The sequence below is a fragment of the Zingiber officinale genome, chromosome 7A, assembly GCF_018446385.1.
Source record: "Zingiber officinale cultivar Zhangliang chromosome 7A, Zo_v1.1, whole genome shotgun sequence".
NCBI classification, from domain to species: Eukaryota; Viridiplantae; Streptophyta; class Magnoliopsida; order Zingiberales; family Zingiberaceae; genus Zingiber; species Zingiber officinale.
Genome location: NC_055998.1, coordinates 128,448,937 through 128,468,155, shown reverse-complemented (window position 1 = coordinate 128,468,155; position 19,219 = coordinate 128,448,937). Strand labels below are relative to the sequence as shown.

The window sequence follows — 19,219 nt, the reverse complement described above, 5'->3', positions numbered from 1 at the left end:
GCAAAACAAAGTTAGTCCGAGGCAAATGTATATCGAATAACAGTTGTCAGCACAGTTAAGGTTCAGCAGATAATTAAAAAGTATGACTTAGATTCAGTCTTTCGAGGCCGGAATCTAGTCACGATCTCGACTTAGATATCCAAAATGGATCTAAGCGGGATCGACGCCTAATGTTCCCTTCCCGCGTCTCACTGGATCACTCTCCTCCGGTGACTTACCTCACTTACCGCCAGACGTCCGGGCCCGTGGGCCGTCTGGACTTCTTGCCAAGCGTCCGGTCAGCCCGTCGACCCGCTTGGACTTCTCGCCAGCTATCCGGTCAGCCCGTCGACCTAGCTGGACTTCTCGCCAAGCGTCCGGTCAGCCCGTCGACCCGCTTGGACTTCTCGCCAGCTATCCGGTCAGCCCGTCGACCTAGCTGGACTTCGTGCCAGACATCCGGTCAGCCCGTCGACCTGTCTGGACTTTTTTCCTGCACACTTGATCAAAGTGTCAGACAACAACATAACTAACTTAACATATTTGTCATTCATCAAAACCTGGGTTACATCGTTAGTGCTAACCGCACCAACAAGGAGTGTTCATGTACCAAAGTTATAATTCCTGCATGAAACTTAGTATGCAGTTTTCCTTCACATGGATCTTTTGAAAAGGAACTAGTTTTTTCGCTGCGCTTTCTACGTGTTTAGTGCTCTAGTTCCCACAGACCAAACCACCGAGTCAAGCAGGTTTGATCAGATGCTTATGAGAGGCGTTGAATATTGGTGTCGTTGAGTCGATCCTTGTCGATTCAACCCATCTTTATGGTCATGGCGCTCGGATGAACTTCGAGTGTATTGGACTCAAGGGTCGGCCTATAGAGCTAGTTTATCTAAACTCATCGTTGGGGGGAAGTGTCCACTCAAAGCCTCCTAGGAGAGCCAACCAGAGATATCCGATTCGATCAAGCCTCTGAGGACCACATCAGGTCGCTCAAGTTGACCGCCCTGTGACTCCAACTGCCACGTCCTCAAGGAGTCTGACCATCATATTCTTCGAGACCTTGACCGTTGTATTCTTCAAGACCTTGACCACAACATCTTTCGAGACTCTGATACCTACGTCGGGGGGTTGGGGGTTCCATACCATTCGCCGTATCACTTATGATGTGTTATATTAGAAATTATAAACAAAGTTCATTTAGCCTTCTAACTATAGGATATCTCAAGTAAAACAAAATGGATGAAGTGATATAGAGTTTCTCCCGACCTGATTTTGCCAACTCAGCGGTGAGGTGGTCCTCCGCATCTGCTTTTAAACTTTTTATGCCACGTCACCTGCCAACACGATCATCCACATCGACGATTAAAGCTTAAGCAGGCTAACGCTATACCAGTTAGGCTTAGTCTGAATAATCCATACTGTGGCCCCAAATCTTAGTCTGATACCATCCATATGCTCGGCCAGTTAGGCTTTAGGACGGTATGGTATTGTGTAACGGAATCGAGTCTTTGTTATCCCGAAACAATGTTGTGGCCGTCGGAAGAAACAGCGACGTCACGCTCCAGGAAACTTTTACCGTCACACGTTCTGCTACGTAGCCATCTGTCGACCACTTCTCTCTCCTCGCTCTATCTCCCCTCCCCCGCTGCTTCACTCCTCCAATCTTCCATCGCCGCCGGCGGATATCCACCGAAACCCTAGCAAACGACTCATCGATCGATCTGACGATCTCCAAGCCCTAACCATGTCCTCCGTTTTCTTCTCATCTCTTCTTCAGACGGAAATCCTCTTCCCCCGGCCCGCTGCCGCCGGCTGCCTCAGGCACCACCGCCCATCGCATCGCCTCCGCTTCCGGAGGACTCGTCTTCACCTCGTTCCGAGTTCGGCTTATAAAGATAGAGTTTCGGTCACTGACGTCTCTGGTGAGTTGGATCGGTACGTGGGAAATGGGAACGGCCGCGGCGGTGGACTAGAGTACACGGAGGTCACGAATGGGAGCGTTGAGGTGATGTTGAATGTGAATGATGCGAAAAATGGGAATTTGGTGAGGTACAGTGGTGGTAACGGAGCGGTGGCGGTGGAAGTGGACGAGGGTTCTGCGGAGACGGAGAGGAAAAAGAGAGTCGAGGAGATAGGGAAGGAGGATGCTTGGTTCAAGAAGGGAGGGGAGAAGCCCCAGGTACGAATCACTTTGCTCTTCTAGATCAAGTCTCGCCTTCCCGGTTCGTTGGTTGTTCTATAGAAACATTGCCTTTCAGCTCTATTTGTGTTTGAGTTTCATCCGTACCCACTACTTAAGTTCTTCTCTTAGTATTTCTGCAAATGTTCATTACCATTTCTCCAATTCGATACTTGTGTTTCCTTTCAGTCTGCAATATGTTATCATTGGGTTGCCAATGGCCCATTTGCAGGATGTCTTATAGAGAAAGTCTAATTACTACTCTATGAAAAATACACTAAACATGCTAACTCATTTGCCAAATATCTAGCAATGTATCAAATTTAGATCAGGGAAGTAATTTTGATGATCAATTGTTGTTAGTTAGCGAACTTCTTTTTACAAAAAATTTGCCTACAACTGAATTAATAAAAGTGAATATAGGACGACTTATCATAGAAATTCTTATAAAGAAATTGCTAGAGTTGAAATGATCATGACCTAGTGGCACTATAAATTAGGTTAACATGCTGATGGTAATTGTTTTGTGTGTATATTCTTATCTCCATTGGAATAGTCACAAATCTCATGCATTGGCAGGAACCTTATAAAGTCTTAAATCAAGCTTGTAGCTTCTCGTATTTGGTACTATTTGGTTTTTAACTTCCAAGAAAAAAATGTGCTTAACTATATTCTACATTATCAATCTTTTAGTTTTCATTGTTTTAAAATTCTTGCTGCTCTGTTGATGAGTTTCTCATTCTTGTAGGTCTCTGTCACTCCTGGAGGCCGTTGGAACAGATTTAAAACTTATTCTACAGTACAAAGAACTTTGGAGATATGGAGTTTTGTTTTTGCATTTATCTTTAAATATTGGCTTAACAACCAGAAATTCTCTTATCGAGGTGTGCTTCTTCAGAACTTTTATAGAAAATAATTTAAAAGATGATTACCAGCTTCACTAAGCCATGGTAGTCCCAATTCCAAATATTTGAGGCTGATTTCATTTATCTTATTACTCTACTGATGCAACTTGCATGTAATATTTTGATCCCTAGTAGAATTGATACCTCTTATTCTATGATTATCTTATAAATTATGGCTTGAAGTTTTTGCTAAAAGTGGTACTACCTAGGGTGATATGGTCCTGTCTCACTTAATGCTTTTGTGTGCTTGGTTCTTTTTAAACCATGTTGACGTATTTGAAGCTTGGAGTGTTAGACTTTATTTTAGTTATATGTGGAACTGCTTAAAATTCAAGTCATGCACAAGACAGATAGATATGTGGGCTTGGTTTTTCCAAACAAGGTTGATGTGTATGCAGGTTGGAGTTTTAGGCTGTATTCCAGTTTTACTAAGTTTAAACTATTAAGAACGGCTTGTATGTGATCCATATGTGCAATATATATATATATATATATATATATATATATTTATTTAATCATGTTTATGAATCTTCTGGAATGGACTTTTGATATACAACATCAGTTTTCCTGATTAACTAAAGGCCAGTTAAGATAATATGCAAGTGACTCTTCCATGTAGTTACGAAAAATAGGCAGAAAAACATGGAACATTATCCTAAAATTGTGAGAGCATATGATTTCAACAGCGTATAGGTTGTTTAGTTTGGCCATCAATTTTTGTGTTAAAATAGTTGTTGACGATATGCAGGGGGAATGACAGAGGCAAAAAAGGTTCTAAGGCAAAAAGCCCTTGCTAAGTGGCTGAAGGAAGGTCTTTTGAGATTAGGTCCCACATTCATCAAAATAGGGCAGCAATTTTCTACACGGGTAGATATTCTTCCACAAGAGTATGTTGATCAATTGTCTGAACTTCAGGTAATATTTCTGATTTTCTGTTCAATGAAGTTTTTAATGCACGTTTTCTTTTGACATACCTAAAGCTTGTCTCTAATACAACAATCTAAGAAGGATGAATTGTGAATTTCTTAGCATAGAATTTTTCCCCCCTCTATTTTTCTTACAATATTATGCAATATCTCAGTTGTCTAGAACAGCAACTGCTGGCCTTCTTACTTTTCATAGATTTGCTTTTGTTTTGTGGCCATTGTGTATCTTTTTGATACACCAGCCTAACACTTCTTGAAAGATGAACCTAATTAAGGATTTCAGAAAAAATATCTAAACTGCTTTCTTTGTGACTTCAACTGAGGAATTTGGATATTTTTATTATTTAAACAGATACTAAACTATGTTAAAGTTAAAGAAATCTCAATTCTTAATACCATGTACGCATTTTAACAGGACCAAGTTCCTCCATTCCCTACAGACATTGCTGTCTCAATTATTGAAGAGGAACTTGGAGCTCCTCTGGATGATGTATTTGACCAATTTGAGTATGAGCCAATAGCCGCTGCAAGTCTTGGTATCAGTTTCTATTTAATATATATACTTATAGATAGTTTGAAAAAATATGGTCTGACTATTCTTCCATTTGCATTGGTAGGTCAAGTGCACCGAGCAAAATTGAAGGGCCAAGAAGTTGCGATTAAAGTACAAAGGCCAGGTCTCAAGGATCTATTTGATATTGATCTGAAGAATCTGAGGGTTAGTAATTTCTAAGTTTTCAAGTTTGAAAGTGCTTTTTCCTACTTTATGAACAATTTTTAAGTAACTATTTGGTTAATTTAGTTAGAAATGTGCTTTCAACCTCTTCCATGGTAGGATCCCTGAATTTTAAGTGGCCAGAAGTAGGTGGAGCTGCAAACAACTTTGCTTCTGATTCATAACTGTATGAATTATATTTTTTTCCCTTCGATGTGTAAAATATCCTAGATCCAAGCTACACATGTCAATATATTCACTACATTACTGTATATTTTTCTAAGTGGCTTCTAATTGGTCTGGCTTCAGAACTACACAGATAAAAAATAGAATGTAGTTGCAATTTACAACAGTGCATCTGGTAGACCTACATTTATCATGGCGTACTGCTTTTCTTGGTTCTTTTAAGGCCATGCTCTGTTTGTGCATCCATGTGTGTGAACATACACACCTGTCAGACACCCCTTAGATCCAATGGTCTCATGTTCCTACTTAGATAGTTCGATCCCTTGTTATTAACCATACTCTCTTAGCCTCATTTTGTTGACTTAGTTTATGGGGTTCTTATCAAAATCAAAAGTTTCAATGAGGCTCTGGCCTTGTTATCAATAACCTTCTTTTTTGTCCTCTCGAAGTGGTTCTTTGTTCAAGTTGGACAGCATGAATTTCAATTTAGAATCTTGATTCTGACATCCAATAGTGAAATGGGTTTTCTTGTATTTGTATATGCTCTTACATCTATCGATTATGCTATTCCATAAATTGCAAGTTTGCTAGTGGTGATTTAGCAAATATGATTTCATATTTCTTGTCCCCGCAAAGGTTTTGTTGTTTTCTCTCCATTACCTCCTTGTTACATACAACTCTAGGTATCTGTTAGGCTTTTCTTCTAACATTGATTGTCAGTTCATGGATGTCCCCTGTTTTTTCATGTTAACATGCAAATTCAATTGTTAGGTCATAGCTGAATATCTTCAGAAGTTGGACCCGGCATCAGATGGTGCCAAGAGAGACTGGGTTGCTATCTATGATGAATGTGCCAGTGTCCTTTACCAGGTTACTCTTGTGTTATTTTCTTTTAATGGTTGGCCAATGCTAAATTTCTTTACCTGAACTTTCTCACTTTCAATTTTAGGATGAATGAGCAGAATCTTTTAAATCAATATAAAATGTACTCTCTTCTACTCTGAACAGAAATGCAGTGTTCCATGGAGAGGTAGAATGCTGGAGTAGTTTCTATTTTGATTTAGCTTAAAGCCCTACAAATCATCACTCAACTAACATCATGTGATCACCATAAGATCTTTGAGGACACTATTAAATTTATCGGAAGCACACACGGAATTATACAAAAATGGTTAAAGTATTGGAGAGAACCTTAAAATTATAATTTATTATCAAACATAAGGTATAAAAATAGATTTTCATTCTTGTGAAATTTATATTATTGTCAGTTATTATAAGCGAAATTATACTAAAATGCTCTCATACTTTTAAACTGTTACCTTTTCAACATATTCTCCAAAAAATTCAGTTTGCCTACTATGCCTTGACTTCACCACCACTTGGCTTCTATGTGGGTTTGATAGTTGGTCAAATGGAGCCTAACATGGGAGAAAAACTGAAAAGATTTTAGAAATTTTGGGAGGAAAAAGTGATAATTCTGAATTTTCAGAGGCCATTTTACACACACAAAAGTAATAAACTGTGGTATGAACTGCACTTAGCATTATTTTAGCTCTATTGCAGTTCTTTTCCTTCAATGTGCTTTGCTATGATCATTTTGTTCATATTTGTCACCTATTCCTTGCTGATATTTGGCTGTCAATTAGCTTCCATTTTGTTTTGTTGTGAAGTGTGCATAGGTACACTTCAGTTTAAAGTGTGGTTGGCCTAAAGTTAGGGTTTGCCTGACATGACTCCATTCTGTGCAAGACCGATTAGATAATGATTTCTATCTACTATACGTTAACAAAGAACAAGAGCAGTCTCTTTCCTATAAATGGTCAGGCTATGTAAAGTGAAAGATCTATTTATACTTGTCATTCCATGTACAAATGACCAGGCTCATTCCAGTCCTTGGTTTGTGGTAGCCTTGTGTGCACTGAGATCACCATTATTTATTTTTGGAAAGATATGCTTGACACAAACTTATACCAATTGGTTCAACTGGATAAGAACCACATGATCTAAGATGAACCAGCATGATATTAGTGTATCCTGCACTAACTCTCAACCAACCTTTGGCCCATATTCTTTTCAGATAATACAAATAAAAAATTGCAAAAAGAAAGAAACTGGCACTTGGGTTTGGATGCATCTGATGAGTAGTTGATATGCAAATCATGATGAATCGTTTATAAAATAAGAGTTACTCTTTACTTTTAATTGTAATTGTGCATCTTGTGCTATATCATACTTTCTATAAAACTAGCAACTAGCTCATTAATATAGCCTTGTGTTTTTTGTAGGAAATAGATTACACTAAAGAAGCAGAGAATGCTGAACAGTTCTCTGAAAACTTCAAGGATATGGATTATATTAAAGTTCCCAAAATATACTGGGAGTACACCACGCCACAGGTTATTAGATACACTTGTTTGTAGTTGCCATTGGAAATGTCAGAAATATTTATACTTGGTTTTTGTCAATCAAATTACATAAAATTTGTTGCAGGTACTCACAATGGAATTTGTTCCTGGAATAAAGATAAATAGAATAAAGCAATTAGATCAGTTGGGTGTTGACCGGAAAAGGTATTGCAATCTGAAGTTTTGTTTCTAAAAAGAGGCATAGAACACCTACCCTTGTATTTTTGAGATGATTTTCAATTGCTTAAAATTGGTTACTTTTACAGGTTGGGCCGATATGCTGTTGAGTCTTATCTTGAACAGATTTTGTCCCATGGTTTTTTTCATGCTGATCCGGTAGGCTTTGCTGAAATCACCATTTTCCACATAAAGTGTTTGTTACTTCAGATTATGGATAATATGTTTAGATGTCATCTACCAGGCAGAACACCAATTTGATGTTTGAAACAGGTCAATACCTCTTCGTTGCAGTTAAAAGGGTTCAAACAAAATTCTACACTATAAACAATTTTTTTTCTTCTTTATTCACTGCCTTATTCTCCCCTTCTTCTGAGCCAACTGGTACTACTCAGTCCTTCGACACTACCTCAGTGTAACTAAATCAAGTCAACCTGACTTAGTCCAGATAGAGTAATTACATCAAGTCCTTTGTTTAATATCACATATTAGTGATTGACTAGGGAATTAGTTAGAAGTGTATGCAGTATGGTATTTTTAAGGGAAGGATGGGCAGATTAACCTAGGTGATTCTTTCTAGTAGAGCAGTTAATCCTAAATGTCTCCAATATCTCAGTGTTGCACTAATCTCGTATATCTCGTTATTGCACTAATCTGAGAAAGCCTTATGCAGGAAATCATGATAAATGGAATTGTTAGAAATATGAGATATTTGTCTTTTAGTACACCTGCTGTATTTTTTACTCTTGAAAATGAGAGTCCAGTTGACATGAGCAGGGGATAACCAAAGAGTCTAACGGCGACTAGAATCTGTTTAACTTTTGTATTATTTTAGCAAATTTCCATTATGGTTGGCCTATGCAATTTTTTTTTTCAAATTACAGCATCCTGGGAATATCGCTGTGGATGATGTGAATGGTGGGAGGCTCATATTTTATGACTTTGGAATGATGGGAAGGTTGTGCCTAAGTCCTGTTTCCTTGTTTAAAACGCCACATGACTTTTTTTTTTTTGCATCTAATTAATAATATTCTTAATCTGAAAATATTGCAGCATTAGTCCTAATATTAGGGAAGGGCTACTTGAAACATTCTATGGAGTTTATGAGAAAGATCCAGACCGGGTTAGTATATTTATGAACTTCTATCTTATTTATGCATCTACTGCTAATCTATTTCTGAATCTTAAAACCCAAAAGTAATTTGTATTTATACTTAAAATGACTTTGGCTTCTTCTAACTCAACTAAGAAGATGTATGAAGATCTCTTGAAGAAGAACATTGCAAGTTTTCTTATGGATAATGTATCAATATTTATCCAGTTGGATTTGCTTCTATATTGAGTATTTTCACAACATTTCTTGAACTTAGAAGTGATGCTAAAGAGAAAGAAGAATTTTCCTTAGGATACAAGTTTCTTATAAATATATTGTACAAGTACATATGTACGATATCAATTCTCAGCTTGAATTCCAATGATTTTGAGAAATCAATCCTTGTTCGTGACATGGAAAATTTCTGTTTGCAGATCATGATTCGATGTTGTTTTGTTTTTCTTTTCTCCTTTCTTGGAACATATTGAAAAAAATGATTTCCATCTCTGCATAATGGCTTCCTTTGTTTTTCATTTTGTAAGAAATGGAAGTACCAGAGTGAATTAGCTTGTGTTATATGATAGTGTGAATTTTTAGTCCCATCTCCTCTCTTTCCAGTATTTATTGTCCAATTAAATAGTAGCTTTATCCTGACTATATAAACGTGGTGCAAGCAGGTGCTTCAAGCAATGATTCAAATGGGTGTTCTTGTTCCCACAGGTGACATGACAGCTGTCAGGAGAACAGCTCAGTTCTTTCTTAATAGGTAAGTCAAGAGAAAATATCATGCAAGTTAAACTTTCTAACCTAATGTAGCTCATCCTTTTTATATTTTCGGTGCTGTAGTTTTGAGGAGCGCCTTGCAGCACAAAGGAAAGAGCGGGAGATGGCCATCACTGAACTTGGGTTCAAAAAACAATTGACCAAAGAAGAAAGATTTGAGAAGAAGAAACAGAGGCTAGCAGCAATAGGTGACCCAATAGATCTTTCAATTTATGTAACATTAATGTTGGTTTTTTCTATTTTAATCTATATTCCATAAAATGTGAATCTTCATTTATGATTGACTTCTTAGAATTAATTTTAATTGAAGGTGTAAAGGATGGGTGGAGATCAAAGAAAATCTAGTCAACTTAATTAAAGATTTGAGAGATTTGAATATTACTAGTAATAGCGATATAGCCTTTTCGAGAATTCTATGGAGGGATAGCATCCATGTAACCAATAGTAGGGAGTACATTGTTCGATAATGAAAATTTGTTTGGGTTCTTACATACTTCCTTGTGCACAAACATTTTTAAGCATTAATTTACTTTAAATTATCAGGTGAGGATCTTTTAGCGATTGCTGCTGATCAACCTTTCCGTTTTCCAGCCACTTTCACTTTCGTTGTTAGAGCATTTTCAGGTGTTGTATTCATGGAATATGATTTTATATGGTGTTGCTTGCATGCGAAACTTTCATTTAACTGTGACTCATTTCTGCAGTACTTGATGGGATAGGAAAGGGCCTTGACCCCAGATTTGACATTACTGAGATTGCCAAACCGTGAGTGTGATTGTAGTGTTTTTTTCCCCAGACATCTTCGTCTTCCTTACTAGATGTGGTCCATTGAGTTTGGCATCATCTTGATCTGATTTTTCCATTTTTATTATTAGATATGCCATGGAATTACTTAGGTTCCAAGACGTTGGCTTTGAAGTAATTCTCAAGGCAAGTGTTTCCAGTATATACGTACAATTCTGTGTTGTATATTGGTTCTTCAGAAACATTGGAATGCACTTCACAGTTGAGCAAATTCCCTTTTTATTTTATTTTATTTTATTTATTTTTATAGGACATCAAGAAAAGATGGGACAGACAATCAAAAGCATTCTACAACTTGTTTAGACAAGCTGATAGAGTAGAGAAATTGGCTCAAATAGTTCAAAGATTGGTAACAATGATGTTCAACCGTGCAATGTTCTCTCTCTTGTTGTTTTAGGTTAATTCTCTATCTAAAAGTTTTATGTCATTCCAACATCTAACAGGAGCAAGGTGACCTCAAGCTTCGTGTGAGAACTCTTGAATCTGAGAGAGCATTTCAGAGAGTTGCTGTTGTGCAGAAAACTATTGGAAATGTAAGTTTTCTTGTTCAATTCAATTTCCTAAATTGGATCTGGTTTTGTGTAGTTGTCAGAATAATGCTATATACAAGATTACAAGGTTAAATAGTATGTTCATTGGAGATTATGGCTCCTCTTAATTTTATTTTGATTAGTATTGTTCCATTTCCACTCTTTTCTGTTTTGTTGTGCTCCGGTTTTCAAAATAGCTGAATCCCATTGTACTATTGACAGGGTATCGCCATGGGAAGTCTAGTAAACCTTGCAACAATTTTGCATTTCAATTCCGTCCGGGTAACCACCTCAATCGATCATTTTTTTCTCCTAGAAAACAACCAGTCAGCTCTACAAGTTTTGCTTTGTTGTTTCTTTCATCCATCATTCTAAAGAGAGATGTTCTGAGTACAGGTGCCGGCTATGATAGCATACATGCTGTTCGCCTTCTTTGGATTGCAAGTCCTTTTAGGCATCTTCAAAATAAAAAAATTGGACCAACAAGAGCGATTGATAACCGGCACTGCTTGACATATGAGTTCGACCCACTGCAACAACTTCCCTCGCATTCTTGTAAGTCCTAGTTTTTCCTCTCTCTTCATTTTTCATTCCCTTATCTGTTTTGGTTCTAAATGCCCCACTCTAACTGTGGATATAAACATAGATAGCGTAGTTTTAGTTCATATAGAGCTGCTGAGCATGCTTACCTGCCATGAGATGATGTAGGCTTCTTTGTGTCAAATAAACAAAATAGTATTCAATCATTAATGATTACTTGATCAGTAGAAAATTGTTTGTTCGATACATGTTATGCATCTAACTAAACGTATCTATTGGTTTGATATCATTAAACTCTCCGAGAGGATGAATCCTCCGGTCAACATATGCATTGTGCATGAAAACTTGGGAGTTATGTACAATGTTAGAAGTACTCAACACTCGAAACATTTGTAGTAGTCAGGAAGAACATCCCCATTTGTTAGGCCATGAAACTTGATCATGTTTAGTAGGATGGAATAGAATGAGATTGATTCAATTTCCTTCTTCTATTTACAATATCTAAATGGACAGAAGGAAACAGCTAGAGAAAATTTCCTTAGTTTTGATTTTCTTATAGGAAAGGAAAGGAGAGTTTTCTCTATTTTTTTTGGAAGGAAAAAAAGAGAAACTTAAGGCAGCATTTGGTTTGGTTATTATTATTTTTTTAATTTTTTTTTAGAAAAGGGAAAATATTGTTTGATTGATAATTTTCATATTTATTTTTTTATAAAAAGAGATATGGGAAAATAAAGAATATCTAAAAGTCATGTTGTAAGAAAAGAAAAAATATATGTTTTTCAAAACATGAAAATAACACCAAAGACACTCTCTCTCTTAGTTTTAAATAACAAATGTAAAAAACAATAAAAAAATATAAATAAAAAATAGATTATATATATATATATATATATATATATATATATATATATATATATATATATATATATAAGGAGAAATAGCAGATTGTTTAAGGTAATTTAAAATTAATTCTAAATGATCGAGGATTCGGTAATGTAAGATAAAAACTATTAGATTCGACTGGATGAGCACCAGGTTGGGTGCTAAGTACAGTGTTATAACATAAAAATTATCTAAATTACCTACATTATTTTATTGTTTGTTTATAATATTTAAATTATATTATGGTACTTTAAAATTTAGATTTCAGTTAATATTAAATAGGAAGTTACGCTTCCTACAAAAAAAAACTATTCTGGTTTGAACTCTCAAATCTAGATCATTTATTATTTGTTTAATTAGGTGGTCTGAACTAAGTTTTATTGATTTAGATTTAGTTTGTATTTGTTGATTTTTATCTGGATAAGTTAGTTTATTTTCTTATTTTTCTATTTGATTTAGGGTTTCACTATCTCCCCCCTTGTCTGAGATAAAGATAGAGCTGACAAAGTCAATTGATTCAAATGGGATTTGACTTTGGTATATATATCTATAAAAGGAGAAGTGACAGTTTCTGGCGGATTGTTTAAGGTAATTTAAAATTAATTCTTAATGATCGAGGATTAGATAATGTAAGATAAAAACTATTAGATTCGGCTGGATGAACACCAGATTGGGTGCTAAGTTCAGCGTTGTAACATTAAAATTATCTAAATTACCTACATTATTTTATTATTTATTTATAATATTTAAATTATATTATGGTACTTTAAAATTTAGATTTCAGTTAATATTAAATAGGAAGTTACGCTTCTTACGTGCACTTTCTTCAAACGAAGTCAAAGATTGTTCTTGATTTTTAATTTTTATCGCCAACTTAAACAGCTCACACATAGACAAAGTTACTTGAATATTTTACAAACAAAAATCAGATTTATTTTAGCTCCTAATTTAAGTTGGTCGAGTTGGGTTGTCTTATACTTTAATTTGGCATAACTTTTAATTTTAATCGCATATATTATTTACAAAACAGCTTATAATTGCACAAAATAATCCACAAGTTGATTTAATGTGCTGGCAAGATTTATGAGACACCATAAATTAAGATACTTAAAAATTTATTTTTTCTCTATAAGATTTAATGTGCTGGCAAGATTTGCACAAAATAATCTGTTTCCCTCACTCAGGCATCAGATTATTGTTCAAAAAGAGGGTCCTAATGTACCCTACATGTCAATAAAATATAAATACAGAAATTTGTGCCACAGAATTAATACTTTCATATTTCTTTCTTCTAGCTGCTGATACAATCATATCGAATGTTGATATACCAGAAGGATACATTGACATATGAAGGTGGTAGTCAAGGAGGCATTCTGCATGGATTACCTCCTCGTGGCCATTGTTCGAGAAAGGCTGCTCACGTCCAACAGAGTTTCCAACGTTTCATGAGAAAGAGACACAACCCTAAGCACCATTGAAGCCCCACTACTGAAATTCTCATTCCATTTGTATTTTGAATCACTTACAGTGTCTTGATAGTTCTATACTTAGCTCATGAAGGATGAAGTGGGCATTGATCGATCAAGTCGAATAATGCCTCGTCTAGACCAAATCCAAGCATTCTTGCCATGTCTTGTGTCTTCAATCGGGGTTTCGGTAACTCTTGCTGTTTTAGCCAAGAATATACATGGAAAGCCTTGTTTAGAACAAACAGCTCAAGAGCCTCAGGGTTGAAGACGATGCCCAATCTCGTACTTATCTGCCCAAACAAGTGATATATGTTTCTTTCTTTCTTTTATATTCAAATGCAAGAATGACTCGAACAATGCCAATAGTACCTGATGAGGAACTAGCATTGCTGCGTATCGCGCAAGCTCCCCAGCTCGCCAATCAAGAACCACAGGGAACCATGGATAAGATGCATCGAGCCTCACAAACCAAAGCCTTATATCGGGGAACTCTGATAACTCCCGTGGATCATGAGGGTCTTCCCTTTCATAATTGATTGTGAAACCAACAGTTTGGTCCAAAAGCTTTCTTGATTCAACTGGATATTTAGTGGAGGCATTGAATCAGCTTAAATCTATGATATGATAACGTTGTTAGTGAGATGAACTATCATACCATTTGTAGGAGAGCTTGATCCTGCAATTGCTTCAACAGGCGATAGGTCCAAGCGACGTATGAGGTCATTGTTGATAACTATGTCAAAGCGTCCTTTAGTTGGTGGTAAAGGAGGTGCGACTTGCTGGTCTGGCAATAAAACCATGGAATTAAAATAACTACTACATGAAAACAATCGCTTTCTTTACATGGACCAAACACTTAAATCTAAAGCTATTAAACATCTCCAGAGTTTGGCAAATCACTCATTGCCTTTTAAATTATTCTGGTGCTAAAGTATCCAAGTTGGAGGAGTTGAATTGAAAACTACTACATCCTAAAAGTCATGAAAAGCAAAGCACAGTGCCACCATCTTATTGTGCCAATTTTTAGTGGATGCTTATCCTTAACAAAGTAGAGATGCTCTTATCACAAAGCCGAAACTACTAACTTAAGAGTCACTGGTAGAATAGAACTTTGGGAAGATGAAATTAAGTAAAACCAATATGTCACTATGCAACACCAAATTGGGTTTCATTAATTCTGTCTTTTTGTACCTTTGAAGTAACCTTGTAGCATAATCAACCTTTAAAATTTCTTCTCAAACATGAATTGTAAGCACAAGGACTTAGATATATGAATGCAGTAGTCCCATACCACTCTACCTTGTTCCTTCGCTCCAAGTAAATCCTAGAAGATTTTCTAAGAAGTAGGACAGGGGAGGAAGGGGCACCTATCTCCGACTCATTGTTGAGGAATGAGAACCTCTCGGCTTCACATGGATTTGGGAAAGGGAATAACTCTCCGTCTCATTCACCGCAACCGGCTAGTTCCCCCTCGTGCAGTGTTAGGAAGGGTAACTAACCTATCTGCCTCATCCCCTTCTTCTTTTGATAGGTGAGCATGAACACTCCATGAGTCCTCTGCACCACATGGCACACTGAGAGCACAAAGAGGTAACTGAAATTAAAGGAGTGTTTGTTGATTGACTTTTCACTGAAGATTATGTTGCATCTTAGTTCTTGAGCCAAAGCCGAGGCATTCTAAACACTATGCCCATTGAAACCTTAAAACCATAACCCTATGCCTTCTCCAACACCAATCTTTATCATAAAGTATCAAAATTCGTTCATCTTTTTTAACAAGAAAAGGCATCCCCTGCTTACAAATTAGCTGTTCCATTCATATGCCAACCCAAACGAAGAGTAATGGCCAGATACTTGATGCTTCAGCAAATTTTCGTTTCCTATCACTCATTACAAAGCCCTTTGTCCTATTTTCTCCTCTCCGGCTAAAGAAGCTAATGTTCAAGCAAGTGATATGCAACAGCATCTAACAGTCCCACTAAGCTCAAAGCACATTCATATCCATATGGATCTAAATTTCCGATTTTTCGACCATCGGAAGTGGTATCATGAGATCTAACTTACTTTGAGAAATTGGGGCGCGCAATTTATTTGTTCGTTGTCAGTGCAGTGCTAAGATAATCGCATCACGCAAAGCCACAAATTAATCGGACGTATAAGGATAAGAATGATTGGTTGAGGCTGAACCTTGGTCCTCGCCGGTGAGGGTGAGGTCGAAGTTGCCGGAAGGGTTGAAGGCGACGGAGAGCGAGACGTCGAGCTTGGATCGGGCGACGGGCGGCGGTTTGTGAGAAAAGGGCGCGAAGAGTTGTGACTGAAGCAGAGAGGGCTTGGAAGGGAGAATGAGATGAGGATGGTGGTGGTGATGGATGGAGATGGAGGTAGAGGCGAGCGCCATTGGAGCTGGAGCCTGGAGAGGCCGATCAGTTCGTGGCCTCTCTCCTCGTGTGGATGGATAGGGAGAGTGAAATAGAAAGGGATTTGGGCCTTTTGGCACGGCCCGTACGAATTAGAAAAAAAAATAAATTGTTTTAGAAATTAGATATGTTTTTTCAGACTCAAGAAAATAAGATATAAACTTCTAAACTTCAGGAATAATTGTACAGAGTTGGATAATATATTCGTTTTTGTTAACTCACATTCCACTTTTACCGTCTGTGTCCTTATGCATCCATTTCTGCAGATCAAATCTTCTGTCCCCAAATTTCTCTGTCCCCGTGTCTCTTACCGATCGGATGGACCAGATTACATCTTAAGACATCATGATATCTTTAAGATGTATGCAGTATCCTCGTGATGTGCAAAGCATCCTTGAGATGTAATCTGATCCGTCCGATCGGTAAAGGGACACGGGGACAGAGAAATTTGGGGACAGAGAATTTGATCTCCCATCTCTGTTACTGTCCGTATCATATTTCCTTCAGACATGTGCAGTGAAAGATTTATAGTATGTAATTTATGTTATAAATTTTTTAATATAAATCTTTCTTTCATTATATAGATGGGGTTTATAATTTTGTTTATAAATGAATCAGGTTTATAAAAAAATATTGGAGAGAGGATAGAGAGAATTTTAAAAGAAGTTGAGTTTTTAAAAGAGAGAGATTTTATGATAATAAAGAATGATTTTTAAAAGAAGTAAGGTTTTTAATTTTTGATGTGACAATGATGTGGGAGAGCATAAACCTCTTTAAGAGATTTAGTGGATGCCCTTAGACAGATAGACTATTCGATTAATTCTTCTGATTATATTTATATTTTTAAATATTATTTTAATTTAATATATTATGTATAATAATTTTTTAAATATAATTTTTTTAAATATATTCGTGTTCAAAAAATTATTATTTTTAATATATTGAGTCAAATTGATGTTTTAGGGTACAGATATAATCAAACGAATTAGACAAACATATAGAAGTTAGTTTCATGTCAATATAAGATTATTTGGTCCATCAGTCAATTTTGACAAATTGATTAATGTTCTTATAGTTTTTCTGATTATATTTATACTCTCAAGTATTAATTTGATTATATTAAGAGTGATGATTTTTTGAACACAAATTAAATTTTTAAAACACATTTATGTTTAAAAAATTATTGGTTTTAATATATTGAGTTGATAACATGAATATAATCAAGAGAACTAGACAAACATATAGAAACTAGTTTTGTGTCAATTCGAAATCGTTTGATTCTATCAATCGATTTTGTCTCAAATCAACTTTGATATAATAATATTGTTGATATAAAAGAAAATTAGTAGAATAATAAAAAAATCAATCAACTGCTTTACAAAAAAATTTAAAAATTGAGCACATAGAGAAACCAATTTGACTTGTAAAAAAAAAAAATCAGTCGATTGATTTTCAAATAAAAATCGAGTCGATTGATTTTTAACACTAGTTGATTGATTAGGGATAAAACTAAAAATGAATATATTATTTAATCATTTTAAAATTATCTTATGCGATTTGATAATTTTAAAATTTATATACACAATTAGATAAAAAGTTGTTAAAAATATATCTATTAATTCACCAAAATTTAAATCTACTAATCTATTATCACCCATTGATATTCCACTCGAAGTGATTCCATTTGATTCTAGTCTATTGAACATTTACGGATAAATGTTTGATGTTCAAAAGTCGACTAAATGCTATTTTAATTGATTGATAGTTATTAAATTTGATAAAAAAAACTTAATTATCTTATAAAGGATTTTAAATAAAAAAATATTATTGAGAAACTCAGAAACATTAATTTGAGATTTATAGAGCTATTAAATATTTCTGGAAACCTACTATTTAGTTAAACTTAATTACAAAAATAAAATTATTTATTTAACTACTAATTACCTTAAATACTTAAATTTATATTATTTAACAAATTATCTACCGCACTAAGAAAGTAATTTAATGCTTCGATATTGAAGTCACTAGATTAATAAATTAGCTCCCTCGAGAATTTAATTAATTTATTTAAATAATTACTAATTGATTAATTGTTTCAAATAGCCAGATATAATCACAATGTACATTCAAAATTAATTAAATCCCCACGGTATCTAGTTGATTAGAGGAATAACTTTATTATATCAATGGTAATTACTAATTTTGATCCACGGCTACATCATAATTAGTGATCAAATTTATTTTTAAATAATTAATAATTTTGATTATTGATTATTAAATAATCACTAACTATTTATTTAATAATTAAATAATAAATTTATTTTTTAATTAGCAACAAAGTAGAATATTACCATTAAATTTAGTTGTTAAATACTTCGATATTTTATAATTTTAGAAGTGTTAGCTTCGTGAATTGGTATTATTATTATACTTTTATTATTCCTTAAAAAATTTTCCAAATTATTCTTCTAGCTTTTGGGTCTTAGCAAATATTTCTGACCGGAGTATTTAATGACCCTGTAGGCTTCAATTTTCTATCAAATAAGCATTATTATAATTTTTTTTATTTTAAGTTGTATAGGTTTATCAAATACTTTTAACAAAAATCATTTGATGATAACTACTTAACTAAAATAATATTTAATTGATTGTTATTGATGCAAATAATGGATTAGGCAAGTAGGATAGATGGATGATACGATGAATAATATGGACCCTCGAAATTAGGGTTGAAATTAAGAAGATTAGTTGACAAATAAAATAGGGCCCTCGAAATTGGGGTTGAAGTTAAGATGATTAGTTGATATGGTTGTCAAAGTCAAAGAGAGGTCAACACTCATCACTAGGATAGCATAGCTGTATGGTCGGTCAGGCACTTCAGCCGATCAAATCTTTTGTCCGATCGAACTCCAAGTTCTCCTGGCTCGATTGAAACTCGAGTTCTCCTGGCTTAATGGGGAACAAAGTCTTTTCAACCTAATCGGAGCTTCTAGGCATACGGCCTGACTGGACCCTTGTCCGATCGAATGCCAAGCCCCTTGGATGGTCAGTCCTCCGCAACCGACTTAACTCGTCCAAGAGCTATGCCCGATCAGACAACAAAGGGGATTTAGCCAACTCATCATTAAAGTATGGTCTATCATCCCAAAAGCCCAATATCCCTCTTTAGCGTCTTGTGAAATCATCATAAGAGAATCAAGAGAATATTCCATGTGTAGTTTGTACG

The 19,219-nt window shown here is 35.4% G+C and overlaps 2 protein-coding genes across 5 annotated transcripts; one reads left to right on the top strand and one right to left on the bottom strand.

The window, feature by feature from the left end:
- Nucleotides 1-1,530: 1,530 nt before the first annotated feature.
- Nucleotides 1,531-13,736, top strand: LOC122002493 (protein ACTIVITY OF BC1 COMPLEX KINASE 8, chloroplastic-like). 4 transcript variants are annotated; one of them, XR_006117662.1, is made up of 22 exons: nucleotides 1,531-2,161; nucleotides 2,910-3,045; nucleotides 3,815-3,981; nucleotides 4,408-4,528; nucleotides 4,610-4,710; nucleotides 5,665-5,763; nucleotides 7,179-7,289; nucleotides 7,384-7,463; nucleotides 7,565-7,634; nucleotides 8,360-8,433; nucleotides 8,529-8,598; nucleotides 9,246-9,334; nucleotides 9,415-9,539; nucleotides 9,895-9,975; nucleotides 10,056-10,116; nucleotides 10,227-10,281; nucleotides 10,406-10,504; nucleotides 10,599-10,688; nucleotides 10,908-10,967; nucleotides 11,082-11,240; nucleotides 12,567-12,695; nucleotides 13,439-13,736. XR_006117662.1 is itself a non-coding variant. In XM_042557685.1 (21 exons), exons 1-20 carry the CDS (start codon nucleotides 1,727-1,729, stop codon nucleotides 11,196-11,198), a joined length of 2,241 nt encoding a protein of 746 aa, XP_042413619.1. In that variant the 5' UTR covers nucleotides 1,531-1,726; the 3' UTR covers nucleotides 11,199-11,240; nucleotides 13,439-13,736. The 4 variants fall into 4 exon arrangements, 2 of the variants coding, with proteins under 2 accessions (XP_042413619.1, XP_042413618.1); XR_006117661.1 differs by having other exon boundaries at nucleotides 13,403-13,736; XM_042557685.1 differs by lacking the exon at nucleotides 12,567-12,695.
- LOC122002494 (protein CHLORORESPIRATORY REDUCTION 6, chloroplastic-like) lies at nucleotides 13,573-16,028 on the bottom strand. Its single transcript, XM_042557686.1, has 4 exons — nucleotides 15,764-16,028; nucleotides 14,232-14,360; nucleotides 13,946-14,154; nucleotides 13,573-13,866 (listed from the first exon to the last, which is right to left on the bottom strand). The coding sequence occupies exons 1-4, from the start codon at nucleotides 15,972-15,974 to the stop codon at nucleotides 13,660-13,662; spliced, it is 756 nt and encodes a 251-aa protein (XP_042413620.1). The 5' UTR covers nucleotides 15,975-16,028; the 3' UTR covers nucleotides 13,573-13,659.
- Between the last annotated feature and the right edge of the window lie 3,191 nt (nucleotides 16,029-19,219).